Here is a 22,772-nt window from a genome sequence, read left to right as displayed (position 1 = left end):
CGAAAAGGCCGGAACGAGCGAAACTGCCGTCTAGGAGGAGGGCGACGAGGTTTAGCCTGGGGGAGAAGGGAACTTGTGCCCCCAGTGGCGTCCTTAATGATCTGGTCCAGCTGGGAACCAAAGAGACGAGAGCCCTGGAAGGGCAGACTAGTGAGGGACTTTTTGGAGGACAAGTCCGCCTGCCAGGCCTTGAGCCAAACGGTCCGGCGGATGGCAACGGCATTGCTGGAAGCCTGAGCCGCACAAGAGGCGACATCCAGGGAGGCGGAAACCAGGTATTCACCAGCGTGGGAAATCTGGTTGGCAAGTTCCACTAATTCCGCGGGAGGAGCCCCGTCCAGGATACCTCGCCGCAGATCCTTGGCCCATTTTGAGATGGATTTTGAGGCCCAATTGGAAGCAAAGGCCGGGCATAGCGCTGCTGAAGCCGCTTCGAAGGCAGATTTTGCGAAGGATTCTATAACTCTGTCGTTAGAATCCTTCAGAGACGCTCCGCCGGACAGTGGGAGCACCGTGTTGGTGGACAGCCTGGACACAGGTGGATCCACCGAGGGAGAGACCGTCCAATTGGCGGTAAGATCTGGTGAAAAAGGATATAACACCCCCAGGCGTTTTCCCCTCTGAAAACGTCTGGTCGGATTCTCTCTCTCTCTGGCCAGGATTTCCTCGAATTCAGGATGAGGGGCAAAAAATTTTGAAGGTGGTTTGGCCCGTCTAAACGAAACCGCCTGATCTGCGGGTTCCGTAGAGGGATCCTTAATGCCACAGGTTTGGTTTATAGCCCGAATGAGGTTCTGGACAGACTCACTCATGGTGGCGATTTGGCTAGGATCCAACTCCGACATCTCCTCTGAGGGCGCATCAGATAAAGCCTCGCCTGACTCAGGGGAGGAGGAACGGTGCGACACCAACCGCGGGGGAGGGCCGTGCGGCGAGATGGAACGCGAAGAGGACTCAGACCGACGTTCCTGTCTGGACCTTTTGTGGCTAATCAAGGAGGGCTCGGGCGGCGGTTCCTGCGACCCGCTGGCCACTGCAGCAGAGGCGTATCTAGGGTTTCTGGCACCCGGGGCAAGAATTCATTTCGGCGCCCCCCCCCCAGGACATATGTGATTTGCACACTTAGTCATGTACCCACGAGCTCCTCTCCCTAATGCTCTCAATATTCAGTGAAAAACTGAGAGAAGCAGAAGAGAAGCTCGTTGTCACAGGACCACAAGTCTGAAAGTCGCATATGAGTGAAGTGTCCATGTGACGACTACTGGAACCTGCAGAGCTGAATCCTGACATCGCAGCTTCTGAATTCTTTTAGGATTCTCCCTTGCCGGTGGACGGTCATGTCAGCAAAAGTATGTGATTTGTATACTTCTGACCACATTCCGACTAGACGTGCCGGCCTCGCTCAGTTCATTTTCATTGAGTGAGGCCACACATGTCTAGTCAGCACGTGACCGCATGTATGTAAATCACCAGCACGAGAGAATCCTGACAGCGTGCAGGGCGCACTGTGAGAATTCAGAAGTCTGCAGTCACAAAGAATGACTGCAGACTCATTACAAACCTGGACAACCCCTATAATGCTCCTAACATAAATAAAAACATGAGTTAGTCAGTATCACAATGTTATGATTAGGTAATTCAGAACCACAATGGACCTTGAAGTTCAGAGCACACAAGTGACCTGACAAAACCCACAAAACATAGGACGAGCTCTGAGACGTGGGAACTCTGCTGACCGCAATCCCTAATCCTATAATACCACACTAAAGGTAGCCGTGGAGCGCTCCTGACAGACCTAGGCGCCTCGGGCACAGCCTGAGAAACTAGCTAGCCCTGAAGGTAGAAAAATAAGCCTACCTTGCCTCAGAGAAATTCCCCAAAGGAAAAGGCAGCCCCCCACATATAATGACTGTGAGTAAGATGAAAATACAAACACAGAGATGAAATAGGTTTAGCAAAGTGAGGCCCGACTTACTGAATAGATCGAGGACAGGAAAGATAGCTTTGCGGTCAACACAAAAACCTGCAAACAACCACGCAGAGGGGCAAAAAGACCCTCCGCACCGACTAACGGTACGGAGGTGCTCCCTCTGCGTCTCAGAGCTTCCAGCAAGCAAGCAAAACCCAAAAAGCAAGCTGGACAGAAAATATAGCAACAAAATAAACACAAGCAGACTTAGCTTATGCTGAGCAGACAGGCCACAGGAAAGATCCAGGAGGAAGCAAGACCAACACTAGAACATTGACTGGAGGCCAGGAGCAAAGCACTAGGTGGAGTTAAATAGAGCAACACCTTACGACTTCACCACATCACCTGAGGAAGGAAACTCAGAAGCCGCAGTACCACTTGTGACCACAGGAGGGAGCTCTGCCACAGAATTCACAACACACAAATAACATTTACATCCAGGTACCTTATAGATGTCGTCATCTCTGGAGTCGTTCTACTTCTTTTCTTCATCTTGTCCAGACCCCATGATGAGTTTTCTCATCCACAGCCGTCTCTGCAGACTTCCATCTTGTCCGCTCTTTTGCAGAAAATCTCCACATGACGCCCTTAAAGATACAAGTGTCATTATAATGCTCCTGAATAAAAAATTGCCCCTCACTATATTGTCTGCCCAAAATATGACCCCCACACTGTCCCTCTTATGGTACATACTCTTCACTCTAACCTCTCCTTTCCATACCGGTCCCCTCTTCACACTGTCCTCTCACACTGTGTCCCCCTCTATAGGGCCCAGTATTTGTACTGTACTCTGATTACACTCCCCCCTCCTTGGTATACCGTCCTCTGCTGGCTGTGCCCTTACACTGTCCCCTCATTCTACACCCCTACTGCTCAGTTTCTATTCTGTGCCCAGTCACTTTTCTCCCGCATACTGTCTCCTCACACTATTCCCTTCCCTCCTCATACTGTCTCCTCTCACATCCCTCCTGTTCACCAAACTGTCTCCTCATATATTTACCCCCTCGCTTTCTATACTGCCTGCTCACCTGACTCCCTATATTGTGTCTGCACACATCCCATCACCCTCACTCCCCGTACTCTGTCCACATACATTTTTCACATTGCTACTCATACTGTGTCCACATACATTCCCCCGTTCGCTCCTCATACTGTCTGCACCCATCCCCCATACTGTTTCCTCAGATATGCCCCCCATTCTCCTGAACTGTTTCCTCATATATGCCCATTATTTTCCTCTACCCCACCCCATCATTGCTCTCTTCACCACCTCCATCTTTACTTTCTCCACCACCACTATAATTGCTTTCTCCCCCACCACCCCATAATTTCCCATTCCACCACCTCCATCATTTCCTCCTTTGCCTTTTCTACCATATCCATCATTTTCTTTTCCCCCACCATCTCCATCTTTGCCCTTTCCACCACCATCATCATTGTCCTTTCCACCATCACCATACTTGCCCATTCCACCACCTCCATCATTTTCTCCCCCTCCAATATCATCAGTGTGCTTTCCACCACCACCATCCTTGTCCATTCTACCACCTCCATCATTTCTTCCCCCCCTCATTATTGCCCATTCCACCACATCCATCATTTCCTCCTCCCCCTCCATCCCAATTATTGCCCTCTCCCCGTCAGTCCCATCATTGCCCTCGCCTCTCCTCTCCGTACACACACAAAACCATTTACGTCTCTGCACATTCACCCGCAGCGCTACGCATGCACGCACAAACACACACACACACACTGAGTACAGTAATGTAATGGCCACACCTAGTTACTCCTACACACGTGGCTGAGCTCCGTACACCTTGCACACACGGCTCCGCTCCGTACACACGTGGCTCCACTCCATACACCTCGTATACACACGGCTCAGCTCCGTACACCTTGCACACACGGCTCCGCTCCGTACACCTCGTACACACACGACTCTGCTATGTACACCTCGTACACACACGGCTCCGCTATGTACACCTTGCACACACGCAGTTCAGCTCTGTACACCTCGTACACACACACACGGCTCCGCTCCGTACACACACACACGGCTCCGCTCCGTACACACACACACGGCTCCGCTCCGTACACACACACACGGCTCCGCTCCGTACACACACACACACGGCTCCGCTCCGTACACACACACACACGGCTCCGCTCCGTACACACACACACGGCTCCGCTCCGTACACACACACACACGGCTCCGCTCCGTACACACACACACACGGCTCCGCTCCGTACACACACACACGGCTCCGCTCCGTACACACACACACGGCTCCGCTCCGTACACACACACACGGCTCCGCTCCGTACACACACACACGGCTCCGCTCCGTACACACACACACGGCTCCGCTCCGTACACACACACACGGCTCCGCTCCGTACACACACACAGCTCTGCTCCGTACACACATGGCTCCGCTCCGTACACACACACACGGCTCTGCTCCGTACACACACACACGGCTCTGCTCCGTACACACATGGTCCCGCTCCGTACACACATGGCTCCGCTCCGTAAACACACACGGCTCCGCTCCGTACACACATGGCTCCGCTCCGTACACACACGGCTCCGCTCCGTACACACACACACAACTCCGCTCCGTACACACACACGGCTCCGCTCCGTACACACACGGCTCCGCTCCGTACACACACGGCTCCGCTCTGTACACAGACACGGCTCCGCTCCGTACACCTTGCAGACACGGCTTCCGCTCTGTACACCTAGTACACACATGGCTCTGCTACATCCACACAAACCACTCCTGACCCTTACCCTCGTCCAGCACCGAGCACCATGACAATCAGCAGAGTCCTGCACTACACAGAAGCCCTTCATCATGTGACTCCTGACTCCTCCCCCCCGTGACCTCATCACAGGTCCTGTGAGCACAGAGCTGCACAAGCAATAGCTGTGGTGTGCGGCTCTCTGCGGTGGAGGGGCTCTGCTCAGCTGCGGGACAAGTGCAGTCCCACCCGAGCCTCCTTGGACCGCCGCATCATCAGGCGGCCCGCTGGCGCCCCCCTGTCGGCTGCGCCCGGGGCACATGCCCCGGCTGCCCCCCCCTGGATACGCCACTGCACTGCAGGGGTCTGCAGGGGTAACCGATCCAGCGCGGACACCAGGGTTTGAGACACCCGTGTTAAATCGGCCACCGATTGTGACAGAGAAGCGGCCCAGCCTGGGATGGGGGGGATCACTCTCGGGCGGAACAGCCGGGGGATCCTGGGCGGTGGGAGCAATCGGGTTGCTGCAGGACTGACACAGCGGGGAGGACTGACCTGAGGGAAGTTTGCTGTTACAGGACGAACATGCAAAGTACGTGACTAAGGTAGTAGATGAAGAAGAAGTAGGGGAGCGAGAGCGGCCCCCTTTAGAGGAAGACATTTTGAGGGACCCTGAAGATGCCAGTTGGTTAGGGGACAGTGGGCAGAGGGGGCTGTCAGACTGCAGTGCAGCTACAAACGGACCCGGTCCTGGAAGATGTCCCACTTGTCCTTGGTGGAGAAATCCCCTGGTGCTGAGCTCACAGAAGATGCGGGCGAAGGAGCGTGGCGCGCTGCGTGAGGCACTGCAAGGGCTGCTGCTGTGGTGTGAAGCGATGCTCACACCAGACGAGTGTCCCACGAGGAAGGGGGCGGAGCTAGACGCAGAGGCGCCGGTGGGCAGGTCATAGTATGTCGGGCGGGAAAAAAGCCCGCCCGCAGAAGCGGAAGAGACAGATCCGAAGACCGGAAGTAGGCCCCGGCCGAAGCCGGGGCTTAAATTAGGAACCGGCGGCCGGGAAACGAGCCGCGGCGCCGGTATAGAGCGCCGGAGCTATGCGCCGCGACGGGAGGCTGGCGGCACAGGCGCCGCAGCCTGCTAGGCTGCGCCGCTGAAGGGCGCCGCAGATCCACCTCCTGCGGCGCCGGAGCAATGCGCCGCGACGGGAGGCTGGCGGCACAGGCGCCGCAGCCTGCTAGGCTGCGCCGCTGAAGGGCGCCGCAGATCCACCTCCTGCGGCGCCGGAGCAATGCGCTGCAGCGATAAGCAGCGCGATAGACTGCAGGGCTGCTGCGCTGAGGACTGTGCCCAGTCAAAAACCGCAGCGCTGATAGTGCGCCGCGGAAAGGAGCGAACAGCAGCCAAGAGTTGTCAAGAAAGAAGGTGCTGGTCACGGGTGAGAGCGCTGCGGCCAGAAAACAGGCGCCGCAGCCTGCTCAGAATGGGGAAAATGCTGGAGCTCCAGGATCACCGATAAAATATCGACCGCGCCGCAAGGTTACAGGCGATGACCGGGTAAGAGAGGGTCACCGTCTGGGAGCCCTTAACAAGAATCCCCCCCCTAACAAGGATCTGGGATGGGATAGGGGAAATACTCACCTAAAAAACATCCCACGCCGTACTAACCTTAAAAGAGGGTGAGACATCCAGGGCTGATGGACGTCCTCGTCTCCTCCAACCGACAGGCTCTGGTGGGCGAGTGGGTGGGGGACGGAGCCAGGACCGGACTTCTGAGCACGCTGGTGTGCCAGGATCTTGGTCCTGGTGAGGGATCTGTGAGGATACGGGGTGGCAGTACACACCGTACTCATAGTCCGCTTGTGGGAATACAGGTGTGACTGTTCACCCTGTATCCCTCCGAGGAAAACTGAAAGAAAACGACGCACATTGAGGTAGATAAGGGTCTAATGAAAGACCCGTGTCCACCTCCTACTGACACTAAGCTAAACTGAAGAGTATAATGCCAGTCGGTGGGGTGTACACTGCAGAGGAGGAGCTAACTTTTTTATTTGCATAGTGTCAGCCTCCTAGTGGCAGCAGCATACACCCATGGTTCCTGTGTCCCCCAATGAGAGGCGATAAAGAAAACTGCATCCGCTGCCCACATTGTGCTAATCAATCACACTGTTCGTCGGGCCGACGGTCTGCGACGGCCCGTACCGACGGACTAGTGTGAAAGTAGCCTAACAGGCACCTGCCTCCAACACAAGCAAGTGAGGCTAGAGCCAAACCCTGCTGCTTAATTATTCACAGGTCACTGATAATATGGGACAGTGGCATTTACCGTAAATGCTTGCAATTGCTCCTATGACGCCCTGCCTTTGGCTGCTTCGAGGGACTAATATAAAAGTTTCAATAACCCCAGTTCAAAACTAAATACATAAATTGTAAATATATATGAGAATACTTGGTCCATTGCTGCATCCATTAAATTACACAATTAATTAGCCCGTACCGTAAACAACGTGAAGAAAATAACCAAAACGACTTCTATTGGCCACCGATCTCCCCCCAAAAATGCAGTAAGGAAAAGTCAATACACTGTATATTAAAAAAACAACAACAAAAAACAAACACCTGCATAAATTCAGTATTGTCATAATCATACTGACCTGTAGAATAAGGTTGTTAGGCCAATTTTACTGCACGGTGAAAACTAAAAAAAGACATAAGTACATGTGGGGGTTGCCTGGTTGCTAGGGAATCCCCACATGTACTTATGCTGGCTAACACATGTAAATCATTCAGCTGCGGCAATAAAAACAAAATCTCTGAGCACTAAAAAATACTCTGAGGAGACCCGAGCAAGCTCGGGAAATCTCGAGTAACGAGTATATTCGCTCATCACTAGTGGTGACCAATCACGTAGGTATAAGCAGACTTTAGTCTAATGTGTATGAGAGCCTTTAAACAAGAAGTATCATTTCTCCTTGCGAAGATCGACATGCTAAGCATGCCGAGATGAGGAGACTTAAAGCCGCAATGCTCCTCTGGGTAATATGCTAATTATGCAAATGAAGAGAGCTAGAACTCTAGTGCCACCTATTGGAAGGTAGCAATCCTACTACAAGTCAAGTTCTACATCTCTTCCTCTCTGAAGAGACAATTTGTATAATTAGCATATTACCCAGAGGGGCATTGCGGCTCTAAGTCTCCTCATCTCGGCATGCTTAACATATCGATCTCCGCAAGGAGAAACAATATTTCTTGGATAACGGTCTGACGCCTCTCACACATCCAAACCAGATCTCCACTTTGCACTGACGAGGGGCAGTACCCCGAAACACAGTGTCTGCAAATTGAGATTCTGGTTTGGTATTATCCTAAGTCATGTGACAAGGCTCGTTAAAGGGTCAACATTGACTTGTAGGATTGCTACTTCCAATAGGTGGCACTAGAGTTCTAGCTCTCTTCCTCTCTGAAGAGACACTTTGCATAATAGAGCCTTTAAAAGTACGGTAATCTGTCAGTAGAATCAACTCCCCAAAGCCATCTATTTGGGCATGTAGGTCATAGAAAGATTAATAAAATGATATCTTGATATCTGTGATCTAATGTTTTATTTCTGAAAAATCCATGCTTTTCTTTTATATAAATGAGCTGTTAAGATCTATGGGCCGGATATAGATCTGCACAAAAATCTGCCTCCAGTGATTAGATTACATGAAGGGGAGTTACCAGTGTGAGACATGTAACTAACAAGGAACAGGAGAAATCAACCTTAATAAATAATAATAATAATCTTTATTTTTATATAGCGCTAACATATTCCGCAGCGCTTTACAGTTTTGCACACATTATCATCACTGTCCCCGATGGGGCTCACAATCTAGAATCCCTATCAGTATGTCTTTGGAATGTGGGAGGAAACCGGAGTGCCCGGAGGAAACCCACGCAAACACGGAGAGAACATACAAACTCTTTGCAGATGTTGTCCTGGGTGGGATTAGAACCCAGGACCCCAGCGCTGCAAGGCTGCTGTGCTAACCACTGCGCCACCTTGTCTTCTTATAAACAATAATAATAAATAATAATAATCTTTATTTTTATATAGCGCTAATATATTCCGCAGCGCTTTACAGTTTGCACACATCATCGCTGTCACAAACCAACTTCCCTATCAGTATGTTTGGAATGTGGGAGAAAACCGGAGAACCCGGAGGAAACCCACGCAAACACGGAGAGAACATACAAACTCCTTGCAGATGTTGTCCTTGGTGGGATTCGAACCCAGGACCCCAGCACTGCAAGGCTGCAGTTCTAACCACTGAGCCACCATGCTGCCCTTTTTGCAGCTCTCTGAGCACTGCTGTATTGCAACAATATTGTATCCCTGTCTGCCTGTGAGCTGGAAGCCGAGAGGAACCTGCAGATGTGTCCGGTATAATCACACACAGCTCTGCAGGGAGATCAGGGGAGCAGAGAACGGCCATCACACTGGTAACTCTCCTTTTTACTTAGAGAACCACTCCAGCATATTTTTTTATTCTACCGCTGGAGTGGTGCTTCTAATTTAGGTCCTCTGCCTCTGGTCTTATACTTACCTGCCGCCATCTTCACCTATCTCTGCCAGTTCAGTCGATCTCAGCAGTTTGTGACCTGCCGGATTGCTCCAGGTGTTTGCTGGCTGAGTCGGAGGTCACTTTTCACAGTACGTCTATGAGATCCTCGTTCTGGCTCTTATAGACTTACATTGAGAGCTTGTGACATAACTTCTGACTTCTGGTCAGTTAGAAGTTGCTGCCATGAGATGACAACACGGGACCAGAGAGGCGCCAATAAAAATATGAAGACGGCAGCTGGTGAGAATATAAGACCGGGCGCAGGGACCTTAGAAGCACCACTCCATCCCACACAAAAAATACTGGAGTGGTGCTTTAAAATAATCTCTGGAGGCAGTTACCCGTGCAGATCTATATCCGGCCCACAGATCTTAACAGCTCATTTATATATATCAGAAAAACATGGATCTCTCCAGAATAAGACATTGTATCACAGACATCAGAGTATCATGTTATTCAGTTCCCTATGATCTACATGCCCATATAGACGGCTTGGGGGGGGGGTTGACCTTACTGATCAACCTTTAAAACGTTCTGTAAAGAAAATAAAAACAGGAGCATTAAGAAGTGAAGCAGTCTTTTTTGGGATGCTAGAAAATAATATCCAGTGCGCGGTTGTGTCACAGACCTGGAACAACAGAGGTAGGTTTTGCGGACCTGGGTCGACTTTCTTTATAAAATGATCTTTTGTGGTCTTTTCAGTCTCAGAAAAAGTTGCCTTTGGAAAAATTACCAAGTTCTTGAGTCCAAATGGAAAGAAATACCATAGCCCTAATATAAGAAGTAAATGTAGTTAGTGAATAACATGCAGTGGAAGGAATTAAACACGATATTATATATACATATATAAACAAATAGTAGATCTCTAATATGGATGCCGTAAATTATCATGTGATGAATACTGTTTATGTAGAGGTACCAACTAGAAATATCCTGTAAGCATTACTTATCAATATATTCACTATCTGTCCCCTTTTATTTTTATGTGGTTCAGTTTGTTTTTCCTATTTCTTTATACAGTTAGTTTTTTATGGCACTTTAAAAATACACAAAAGAAAAATAGAAAATGTGCCCACATTACTTACCTGTTGCTATTAATGCCAATAATAGTAGGAGCAAAAGAATCTGCAACGCTTTCTTCAAAATACTGTAATGCCTGAAAAACATTTACCGGACATCTACTTCATTTGCTTTGTACTAAAAGCTACAGTATCGTAAATACTGAAAATATGAGCGGTCTCATCAGTGATAGCACCAACTAGGAGCAAATGGATGTGATTAAAGAGTGACAGCAGCTAAATAAGTGATGATGATTGTACAGGCAGAAATCGCTGTTGGCCTGCACACTAACAGATATGTTCCACTTAGCTTAACCCCTTTACCCCCAAGGGTGGTTTGCACGTTAATGACCGGGCCAATTTTTACAATTCTGACCACTGTCCCTTTATGAGGTTATAACTCTGGAACGCTTCAACGGATCCTAATGATTCTGTTTTCTAGTGACATATTGTACTTCACGACAGTGATAAAATTTATTTGATGTTACCTGCATTTGTGAAAAAAAGGAAATTTGGCAAAAATTTTGAAAATTTCGCAATTTTCCAACTTTGAATTTTTATGCCCTTAAATCACAGAGATATGTCACACAAAATACTTAATAAGTAACATTTCCCACATGTCTACTTTACATCAGCACAATTTTGGAACCAACATTTTTTTTTTAGGGCGTTTATAAGGGTTAAAAGTTGACCAGCAATTTCTCATTTTTACAACACCATTTTTTTTTAGGGACCACATCTCATTTGAAGTCACTTTGAGGGGTCTATATGATAGAATGGTGTCACACTTTGGTATTTTCTAAAAACTGCACATCTCAAGGTGCTCAAAACCACATTCAAGAAGTTTATTAACCCTTCAGATGTTTCACAGGAATTTTTGGAATGTTTAAAAAAAAAATGAACATTTAACTTTTTTTCACATAAAATTTATTTCAGCTCCAATTTGTTTTATTTTACCAAGAGTAACAGGAGAAAATGGACCCCAAAAGTTGTTGTAAAATTTGTCCCGAGTACGCTGATAGACCATATGTGGGGGTAAACCACTGTTTGGGCGCATGGCAGAGCTCGGAAGAGAGGGAGTGCTGTTTGACTTTTCAATGCAAAACTGACTGGAATTGAGATAGGACGCCATATTGCGTATGGAGAGCCCCTGATGTGCCTAAACATTGAAACCCCCCACAAGTGACATCATTTTGGAAACTAGACCCCCTAAGGAACTTATCTAGATGTGTGGTGAGCACTTTGACCCACCAAGTGCTTCACAGAAGTTTATAATGTAGAGCTGTAAAAAAAAAAATATCATTTTTTCACAAAAATGATCTTTTCACCCCAAATTTTTTATTTTCCCAAGGGTAACAGAAGAAACTGGACCCCAAAATTTGGTGTGCAATTTATCCTGAGTACGCTGATACTCCATATGTGGGGGTAAACCACTGTTTGGGCGCATGGCAGAGCTCGGAAGGGAAGGAGCTCAGTTTGGAATGCAGACTTCGATGGAATGGTCTGCAGGCGTCACATTGCGTTTGCAGAGCCCCTGATGTACCTAAACAGTAGAAACCCCCCACAAGTGACCCCATATTGGAAACTAGACCCCCCCAAGGAACTTATCTAAATGTGTTGTGAGAACTTTTAACCCCCAAGTGTTTCACTACAGTTTATAACGCAGAGCCGAGAAAATATAAAAACATTTTTTTTTCCACACAAATTATTTTTTAGCCCCCAGTTTTGTATTTTCCCAAGGGTAACAGGAGAAATTGGACCCCAAACGTTGTTCTCCAATTTGTCCTGAGTATGCTGATACCCCATATGTTAGGGTAAACCCCTGTTTGGGCACAAGGGAGAGCTCGGAAGGGAAGGAGCACTGTTTTACTTTTTCAAAGCAGAATTGGCTGGAACTGAGATAGGACGCCATGTCGCGTTTGGAGAGCCCCTGATGTGCCTAAACAGTGGAAACCCCCCAATTCTAACTGAAACCCTAACCCAAACACACCCCTAACCCCAACCATAACCCTAACCACACCCCTAACCCTAATCCCAATCCAAACCCTAACTTTAGCCCCAACCCTAACTTTAGCCCCAACCCTAACTTTAGTCCCAACCCTAGCTTTAGCCTCAACCCCAACTGTAGCCCCAACCCTAACTTTAGCCCCAACCCTAACTTTAGCCCCAACCCTAACTTTAGCCCCAACCCTAACCCTAATGGGAAAATGGAAATAAATACATTTTTTAAAATTTTGTTATTTTTCCCTAACTAAGGGGGTGATAAAGGGGAATTTGATTTACTTTCATAGCGGATGTTTATGATTGACAGCAGTCACACACTAAAAGACGCTTTTTATTGCAAAAAATAGTTTTTGCGTCTCCACATTTTGAGAGCTATAATTTTTCCATATTTTGGCCCACAGAGTCATGTTAGGTCTTGTTTTTTTGCGGGACGAGTTGACATTTTTATTGGTACCATTTTCGGGCACGTGACATTTTTTGATCGCTTTTTATTCCGATTTTTGTGAGGTAGAATGAACAAAAAACAGCTATTCATGAATTTCTTTTGGGGCGTTCGCTTATACCGTTCCACGTTTGGTAAAATTGATAAAGCAGTTTTATTCTTCGGGTCAGTACGATTACAACGATGCCTCATTTATGTTTTTTTTATGTTTTGGCGCTTTTATACGATAAAAACTGTTTTATATAAAAAAATTATTTTTGCATCGCTTTATTCTGAGGACTATAACTTTTTTATTTTTTCATTGATGATGGTGCATGGCGGCTCGTTTTTTGCGGGACAAGATGACGTTTTCAGCGGTACCATGTTATTTACATCCGTCTTTTTGCTTGCGTGTTATTCCCCTTTTTGTTTGGCGGTATGATAATAAAGCGTCGTTTTTTGCCCTTTTTTTACGGTGTTCACTGAAGGGGTTAACTAGTGGGACAGTTTTATAGGTCGGGTCGTTACGGACGCGGCGATGCTAAATACGTGTACTTTTATTATTGTTTTTTTCTATTTAGATAAAGAAATGTATTTATTGGATCAATATTTTTTCTCTCTCTTTATTTAGGATTTTTATTTTTTATTTTTTACACATGTAAATATTTTTTTTTTTACATTGCCCCAGGGGGGGGGGGACATCACAGTAAAGTGACAGATCGCTGATCTGACACTTTGCAGTGTGCACTGTGTCAGATCAGCGATCTGACGTGCACTGCAGGGAGGCTTCCCGATGCCTCCTCTGAGCAGGCGCTTGAAAGCCACCTCCCTGCAGGACCCGGAAGGCGCCCCGCGGTCATTTTGGATCCCTGCCTGCAGGGAGGAGGAGGTAGGAGACCCTCGGAGCAACGCGATCAGATTGCGTTGCTCTGAGGGTCTCAGGGAAGCACGCAAAGAGCCCCCTCCCTGCACGATGCTTTCCTGTGCCGCCGGAACGCTGCGATCATCTTTGATCGCAGTGTACCGGGGGTTAATGTGCCAGGTGCGGTCCGTGACCGTTCCTGGCACATAGTGCCGGATGTCAGCTGCGATAGTCAGCTGACACCCGGCCGTGCTCCCCCTGTGAGCGCGGCTGATCGCGTTAGACGTACTATCCCGTCGGTGGTCATACGGGCCCATACCACCTCGACGGGATAGTACGTCTAATGTCCGAAAGGGGTTAAAGGGAACCTGTCACCTGGTTTTTAGCTATTATACTGCCCCCGTGCGTTGCTAGGGATGCAATGTGCATCACAACATCTTATGGTCAAAGAAAAGATCCAGCATTAGGTTTAAAAAAACACTTCATATCATTAGGAGGCTCCCTCACAGACCTTTTCTTTCAGACATAGGGGAGGTGACTTTATCTTTTCAGTCATGGATCTGTCAGTGTGGTTTTGAAATTATGCACGCCCACAATATTGCGATTGCTTGTCATGACTGGCCCGATGTCACAGCAAGTATGTATCAAATCCCACATGTGCGCACTGCCCATCTGCTCCCCGGGCATGCGCACTGACTCTGGCGTACATCCCCAGCTTTATATCAGATGCGCGCTTGCATTAGAGCTGCTCTGGATCAGTCGCATGGGTGCGCACGCTATGCACGCCGCTGTGTATCCTCCACTCTGCGCTCCTGAGCATGCGCACATCTGGTATGAAGTTGGGAAAGTACGCCAGAGTCAGTGTGCATGCCCGGGGAGCGGGCAGTGTGCATGAGCAGGATTTGATACGTGGTTGCCGTGACTTTGGGCCAGTCACGACAATTGCAATCCTGTGGGTGTACTTAATTTCAAAACCACACTGACTGATCCATGAGTAAAAAGATAAAATCGACACCCCTATGACTGAAAGAAAAGGCCTGTGAGGGAATCCCCTAATGATATAAAAGTGGTTTTTTAAACATAATACTGGGATCTTTTCTTTAACAAAAACAGGTTAGTGAAGCACATCACATTACTAATCAAACACGTGGGCAGTTTAATAGCTAAAAATTATGTGAGAAGTTACCTTTAAAGGAAATATCCTCGGAAAAAAATTGACCTACTGTGTAAACTAAATAGGTTGCTTTAATGTAACTTCCAGTGAAATCCTCCAGTTGAAACCAACCTATCTGGTGCCCTTCTTGTTTCATCCAGCATCTAAGGCTGTGTGCACACGTTGCTGATTTTTCGTGTTTTTTTCGCTATAAAACCGCAAAAAAAACCATCATACATTATATACATCCCATCATTTAGAATGAATTCCGCAATTTTTGTGCACATGATGCATTTTTTTCCGTGAAAAAAACGCATCGCGGTAAAAAAAACGCAGCATGTTCATTAATTTTGTGGATTTCCCACTATATAATGCATTGGGAAATGTCCGGAAAAATCCGCAATAAAAAACGCACCAAAAACGCGCAAAAAAACACATGCAGATTTCTTGCAGAAAATTGTAGGTTTTTCTCAGGAAATTTCTGCAAGAAATCCTGAACATGTGCACATAGCCTTAGACAGTGGCAGCCAAGTATTTTCTGAATCAGAGAACATAGCTTCAGAACGGAGAAAACTTGACAACAGTCAGCATAAAGGGGTGACCAGGTAAGGCCCCTTTCACACATCAGTTTTTTTGCCATCATTCACAATCCATTGGCTCGACGGAGAAAAACTGATGTGATGCGACGGATCTGTTTTTTTGGACGGATCCGACTAGCGAATCTGGCTAATTCGATCGGAGCATGCTCAGTTAAAAAAAACGGAATCCGTCGCCGGATTCCATCATTTGAAGTATCCGGCGCCATAGACTTCCATTCTAGCAAACGACGGACGGCGACGGATCCGTCACCGTCCGTTTTTTCGACGTACACAAAAAAACGTTACATTGTCCGTTGTTTCCGGCCGCTGGACAAAAATTTTTCGACGGATCCGGCAAACGACGGATGAAACGTGAGGCCATCCTTCGCTAATACAAGTCAATGAGTAAAAAAACAAATCCGGCGGCATCAGTTGACGGATCCGTTTTTTTTTCTTCTCAAAATTCGATTGCGACTGATGGCAAAAAATTGATGTGTGAAAGGGGCCTAAGTTGTGCATGTCCCACGTGTCCATATATTTTTCAGTGACAACATGACAAGCTCTTTAAACACTGAAGGAGACATCAGGGGGCTGGCTGCTACTAGTAGCACCCGGGAGCAGGCTATACCCCCTTATATAATGTCCCAGAAGGGAGGGGGAGAAGTGAGGAGCAGCTCTAGCATCACACGGAATTACAGGTACTTTGAGGGTGGAAATCAGAACTGTTCATGTTAACTTTATTGTTTATGAAGGCATGGCCATTAGAATAATTTTTTATCTCTCCGGAGTAACCATTTAATTAGTGGAGACCAGGAGTAAGGTGTAATGTTGAATCGCGTAGGTTTGCTACACTATATTTGACTCTTTTTTTGGTACTAGGATTTTTTAGGATACAATAAAGATATATTCCTTTAAACTACGGTTTTTTTTTCAGCTCCACTTTAGAAGTACACAGGATGCCCAATTAATCCACCTCTCTCATCGCTACGCCTCCTCTTCTCCCCTCTACAAACCCCTTCACTGGCTTCCAATTTCCCAACGAATCCTGTTCAAACTATTAACAATGAGCTACAAAGCCATCCACAACCTGTCTCCTCCATATATCTCCGAACTAATCTTCCGACATCTCCCCAAATGCAATCTCTGGTCTTCACAGGACCTTCTTCTCTCCTCCACACTCATATGTTCCTCACCCCATTGCCTTCAAGACTTCTCCATGGTATCTCCCATCCTCTGGAATTTTGTGTCTCAACAAGTCCGATTATCCACTACATTCAAAACATTCAGACGGAACCTGAAAACCCATCTCTTCAGGAAAGCTTACAGCCTGCAATGACCACGTGGCCACCTCACCACAGCCTGCAATGACCCCGCTGCCACCTCATCACAGCCTGCAATGACCCCGCTGCCACCTCATCACAGCCTGCAATGACCCCGCTGCCACCTCATCACAGCCTGCAATGACCCCGCTGCCACCTCATCACAGCCTGCAATGACCCCGCTGCCACTTCACCATAGCCTGCAATGACCCCGCTGCCACCTCACCATAGCCTGCAATGACCCCGCTGCCACCTCATCACAGCCTGCAATAACCACGTGGCCACCTCACCATAGCCTGCAATGACCCCGCTGCCACCTCATCACAGCCTGCAATGACCCCGCTGCCACCTCACCATAGCATGCAATGACCCCGCTGCCACCTCATCACAGCCTGCAATGACCCCGCTGCCACCTCATCACAGCCTGCAATGACCCCGCTGCCACCTCACCATAGCCTGCAATAACCACGTGGCCACCTCATCACAGCCTACAATGACCCCGCTGCCACCTCATCACAGCCTGCAATGACCCCGCTTCCACCTCATCACAGCCCGCAATGACCCCGCTGCCACCTCACCACAGCCTGCAATGACCCCGCTTCCACCTCATCACAGCCTGCAATAACCACGTGGCCACCTCACCACAGCCTGCAATGACCCCGCTGCCACCTCATCACAGCCTGCAATGACCCCGCTGCCACCTCATCACAGCCTGCAATGACCCCGCTGCCACCTCACCATAGCCTGCAATGACCCCGCTGCCACCTCACCATAGCCTGCAATGACCCCGCTGCCACCTCACCATAGCCTGCAATGACCCCGCTGCCACCTCATCACAGCCTGCAATGACCCCGCTTCCACCTCATCACAGCCTGCAATAACCACGTGGCCACCTCACCACAGCCTGCAATGACCCCGCTGCCACCTCATCACAGCCTGCAATGACCCCGCTGCCACCTCACCATAGCCTGCAATGACCCCGCTGCCACCTCACCATAGCCTGCAATGACCCCGCTGCCACCTCACCATAGCCTGCAATGACCCCGCTGCCACCTCACCATAGCCTGCAATGACCCCGCTGCCACCTCACCATAGCCTGCAATGACCCCGCTGCCACCTCACCATAGCCTGCAATGACCCCGCTGCCACCTCACCATAGCCTGCAATGACCCCGTTGCCACCTCACCATAGCCTGCAATGACCCCGCTGCCACCTCACCATAGCCTGCAATGACCCCGCTGCCACCTCACCATAGCCTGCAATGACCCCGCTGCCACTTCACCATAGCCTGCAATGACCCCGCTGCCACCTCACCATAGCCTGCAATGACCCCGCTGCCACCTCATCACAGCCTGCAATGACCCCGCTTCCCCCGTGTCGGTCCTGCTCCACTTGCGGCTGTGTGTTCTTACCGAAGGTGACTATATGGCTAGTGAGGCACCTAGCATGGTAGCCTAGGGGTCTGCTCAGAGTATGTGCCCAGGCATTATGATCCCTGTTTACATCTCACAGCATTATTAGATGTCTTTAGCGTTTATATACCCTACATTCCAGTAGTTTGGACTCTCTAGGGGGTTTCATTTATGGGGTTGGGGTTCGTCGTCCTCCTTCTCCCTCCCCCCTCTGAGTTCACCGTGCGGGGCATTGGGGCATTGACCCTCTGGATGCCCGGTTCTTTATGATGCTATCCCAGGTGACATTACATGGTGCCTTATTGTGAGCACAGCCGGTTCTATAGTCATATGTTTTATGCAGCATATTTATATATTCATTTGTGAGCATTTTGGACCTGACGGGGGGAGTTTTGTTGTATTGGTTTTAACTGTTTTTATTGTTGTGTTACCCATTAAAGTTGTTCTCTTTTGATACGTATCAGGTGGTGTGCGAACATTTGTGTAGTGGCTTCTTTTCTTTTTGTTTCTAGTAGTACTTTCCAGCCACTGGTTCTGCACCCCCACCCCCATGTTACATTTACATATATTCAGGAGTGCGCCAGCTGTTGTGCTATGTTATGCAGCCTGCAATAACCACGTGGCCACCTCACCACAGCCTGCAATGACCTCGCTGCCACCTCACCACAGCCTGCAATGACCCCGCTGCCACCTCATCACAGCCTGCAATAACCACGTGGCCACGTCACCATAGCCTGCAATGACCCCGCTGCCACCTCATCACAGCCTGCAATGACCCCGCTGCCACCTCACCATAGCCTGCAATGACCCCGCTGCCACCTCATCACAGCCTGCAATGACCCCGCTGCCACCTCACCATAGCCTGCAATGACCCCGCTGCCACCTCACCATAGCCTGCAATGACCCCGCTGCCACCTCACCATAGCCTGCAATGACCCCGCTGCCACCTCACCATAGCCTGCAATGACCCCGCTGCCACCTCACCATAGCCTGCAATGACCCCGCTGCCACCTCACCATAGCCTGCAATGACCCCGCTGCCACCTCACCATAGCCTGCAATGACCCCGCTGCCACCTCACCATAGCCTGCAATGACCCCGCTGCCACCTCACCATAGCCTGCAATGACCCCGCTGCCACCTCACCATAGCCTGCAATGACCCCGTTGCCACCTCACCATAGCCTGCAATGACCCCGCTGCCACCTCACCATAGCCTGCAATGACCCCGCTGCCACCTCACCATAGCCTGCAATGACCCCGCTGCCACTTCACCATAGCCTGCAATGACCCCGCTGCCACCTCACCATAGCCTGCAATGACCCCGCTGCCACCTCATCACAGCCTGCAATGACCCCGCTTCCCCCGTGTCGGTCCTGCTCCACTTGCGGCTGTGTGTTCTTACCGAAGGTGACTATATGGCTAGTGAGGCACCTAGCATGGTAGCCTAGGGGTCTGCTCAGAGTATGTGCCCAGGCATTATGATCCCTGTTTACATCTCACAGCATTATTAGATGTCTTTAGCGTTTATATACCCTACATTCCAGTAGTTTGGACTCTCTAGGGGGTTTCATTTATGGGGTTGGGGTTCGTCGTCCTCCTTCTCCCTCCCCCCTCTGAGTTCACCGTGCGGGGCATTGGGGCATTGACCCTCTGGATGCCCGGTTCTTTATGATGCTATCCCAGGTGACATTACATGGTGCCTTATTGTGAGCACAGCCGGTTCTATAGTCATATGTTTTATGCAGCATATTTATATATTCATTTGTGAGCATTTTGGACCTGACGGGGGGAGTTTTGTTGTATTGGTTTTAACTGTTTTTATTGTTGTGTTACCCATTAAAGTTGTTCTCTTTTGATACGTATCAGGTGGTGTGCGAACATTTGTGTAGTGGCTTCTTTTCTTTTTGTTTCTAGTAGTACTTTCCAGCCACTGGTTCTGCACCCCCACCCCCATGTTACATTTACATATATTCAGGAGTGCGCCAGCTGTTGTGCTATGTTATGCAGCCTGCAATAACCACGTGGCCACCTCACCACAGCCTGCAATGACCTCGCTGCCACCTCACCACAGCCTGCAATGACCCCGCTGCCACCTCATCACAGCCTGCAATAACCACGTGGCCACCTCACCATAGCCTGCAATGACCCCGCTGCCACCTCATCACAGCCTGCAATGACCCCGCTGCCACCTCATCATAGCCTGCAATGACCCCGCTGCCACCTCACCATAGCCTGCAATGACCCCGCTGCCACCTCATCACAGCCTGCAATGACCCCGCTGCCACCTCACCATAGCCTGCAATGACCCCGCTGCCACCTCACCATAGCCTGCAATGACCCCGCTGCCACCTCACCATAGCCTGCAATGACCCCGCTGCCACCTCACCATAGCCTGCAATGACCCCGCTGCCACCTCACCATAGCCTGCAATGACCCCGCTGCCACCTCACCATAGCCTGCAATGACCCCGCTGCCACCTCACCATAGCCTGCAATGACCCCGCTGCCACCTCACCATAGCCTGCAATGACCCCGCTGCCACCTCACCATAGCCTGCAATGACCCCGCTGCCACCTCACCATAGCCTGCAATGACCCCGTTGCCACCTCACCATAGCCTGCAATGACCCCGCTGCCACCTCACCATAGCCTGCAATGACCCCGCTGCCACCTCACCATAGCCTGCAATGACCCCGCTGCCACTTCACCATAGCCTGCAATGACCCCGCTGCCACCTCACCATAGCCTGCAATGACCCCGCTGCCACCTCATCACAGCCTGCAATGACCCCGCTTCCCCCGTGTCGGTCCTGCTCCACTTGCGGCTGTGTGTTCTTACCGAAGGTGACTATATGGCTAGTGAGGCACCTAGCATGGTAGCCTAGGGGTCTGCTCAGAGTATGTGCCCAGGCATTATGATCCCTGTTTACATCTCACAGCATTATTAGATGTCTTTAGCGTTTATATACCCTACATTCCAGTAGTTTGGACTCTCTAGGGGGTTTCATTTATGGGGTTGGGGTTCGTCGTCCTCCTTCTCCCTCCCCCCTCTGAGTTCACCGTGCGGGGCATTGGGGCATTGACCCTCTGGATGCCCGGTTCTTTATGATGCTATCCCAGGTGACATTACATGGTGCCTTATTGTGAGCACAGCCGGTTCTATAGTCATATGTTTTATGCAGCATATTTATATATTCATTTGTGAGCATTTTGGACCTGACGGGGGGAGTTTTGTTGTATTGGTTTTAACTGTTTTTATTGTTGTGTTACCCATTAAAGTTGTTCTCTTTTGATACGTATCAGGTGGTGTGCGAACATTTGTGTAGTGGCTTCTTTTCTTTTTGTTTCTAGTAGTACTTTCCAGCCACTGGTTCTGCACCCCCACCCCCATGTTACATTTACATATATTCAGGAGTGCGCCAGCTGTTGTGCTATGTTATGCAGCCTGCAATAACCACGTGGCCACCTCACCACAGCCTGCAATGACCTCGCTGCCACCTCACCACAGCCTGCAATGACCCCGCTGCCACCTCATCACAGCCTGCAATAACCACGTGGCCACCTCACCATAGCCTGCAATGACCCCGCTGCCACCTCATCACAGCCTGCAATGACCCCGCTGCCACCTCACCATAGCCTGCAATGACCCCGCTGCCACCTCATCACAGCCTGCAATGACCCCGCTGCCACCTCACCATAGCCTGCAATGACCCCGCTGCCACCTCACCATAGCCTGCAATGACCCCGCTGCCACCTCACCATAGCCTGCAATGACCCCGCTGCCACCTCACCATAGCCTGCAATGACCCCGCTGCCACCTCACCATAGCCTGCAATGACCCCGCTGCCACCTCACCATAGCCTGCAATGACCCCGCTGCCACCTCACCATAGCCTGCAATGACCCCGCTGCCACCTCACCATAGCCTGCAATGACCCCGTTGCCACCTCACCATAGCCTGCAATGACCCCGCTGCCACCTCACCATAGCCTGCAATGACCCCGCTGCCACCTCACCATAGCCTGCAATGACCCCGCTGCCACTTCACCATAGCCTGCAATGACCCCGCTGCCACTTCACCATAGCCTGCAATGACCCCGCTGCCACTTCACCATAGCCTGCAATGACCCCGCTGCCACCTCACCATAGCCTGCAATGACCCCGCTGCCACCTCACCATAGCCTGCAATGACCCCGCTGCCACCTCACCATAGCCTGCAATGACCCCGTTGCCACCTCACCATAGCCTGCAATGACCCCGCTGCCACCTCACCATAGCCTGCAATGACCCCGCTGCCACCTCACCATAGCCTGCAATGACCCCGCTGCCACTTCACCATAGCCTGCAATGACCCCGCTGCCACCTCACCATAGCCTGCAATGACCCCGCTGCCACCTCATCACAGCCTGCAATGACCCCGCTTCCCCCGTGTCGGTCCTGCTCCACTTGCGGCTGTGTGTTCTTACCGAAGGTGACTATATGGCTAGTGAGGCACCTAGCATGGTAGCCTAGGGGTCTGCTCAGAGTATGTGCCCAGGCATTATGATCCCTGTTTACATCTCACAGCATTATTAGATGTCTTTAGCGTTTATATACCCTACATTCCAGTAGTTTGGACTCTCTAGGGGGTTTCATTTATGGGGTTGG

At 49.9% G+C, this 22,772-nt stretch overlaps 1 protein-coding gene across 1 annotated transcript in view; it reads right to left on the bottom strand.

Annotated features, from left to right (window-relative positions):
• SUN2 (Sad1 and UNC84 domain containing 2) overlaps window positions 1-22,772 on the bottom strand; it is a 116,159-nt gene that overhangs the window by 32,673 nt on the left and 60,714 nt on the right. Inside the window, exons 8-9 of the mRNA XM_069737017.1 lie at window positions 10,408-10,478; window positions 9,951-10,093 (exon numbers count right to left, since the gene is read on the bottom strand). Of these exons, the coding sequence (XP_069593118.1) occupies window positions 9,951-10,093; window positions 10,408-10,478 (214 nt within the window). The remainder of the gene's footprint in view (window positions 1-9,950; window positions 10,094-10,407; window positions 10,479-22,772) is intronic.

Source organism: Ranitomeya imitator, chromosome 8, assembly GCF_032444005.1.
Source record: "Ranitomeya imitator isolate aRanImi1 chromosome 8, aRanImi1.pri, whole genome shotgun sequence".
NCBI classification, from domain to species: domain Eukaryota; kingdom Metazoa; phylum Chordata; class Amphibia; order Anura; family Dendrobatidae; genus Ranitomeya; species Ranitomeya imitator.
This window is presented reverse-complemented; position numbering and strand designations above follow the sequence as displayed.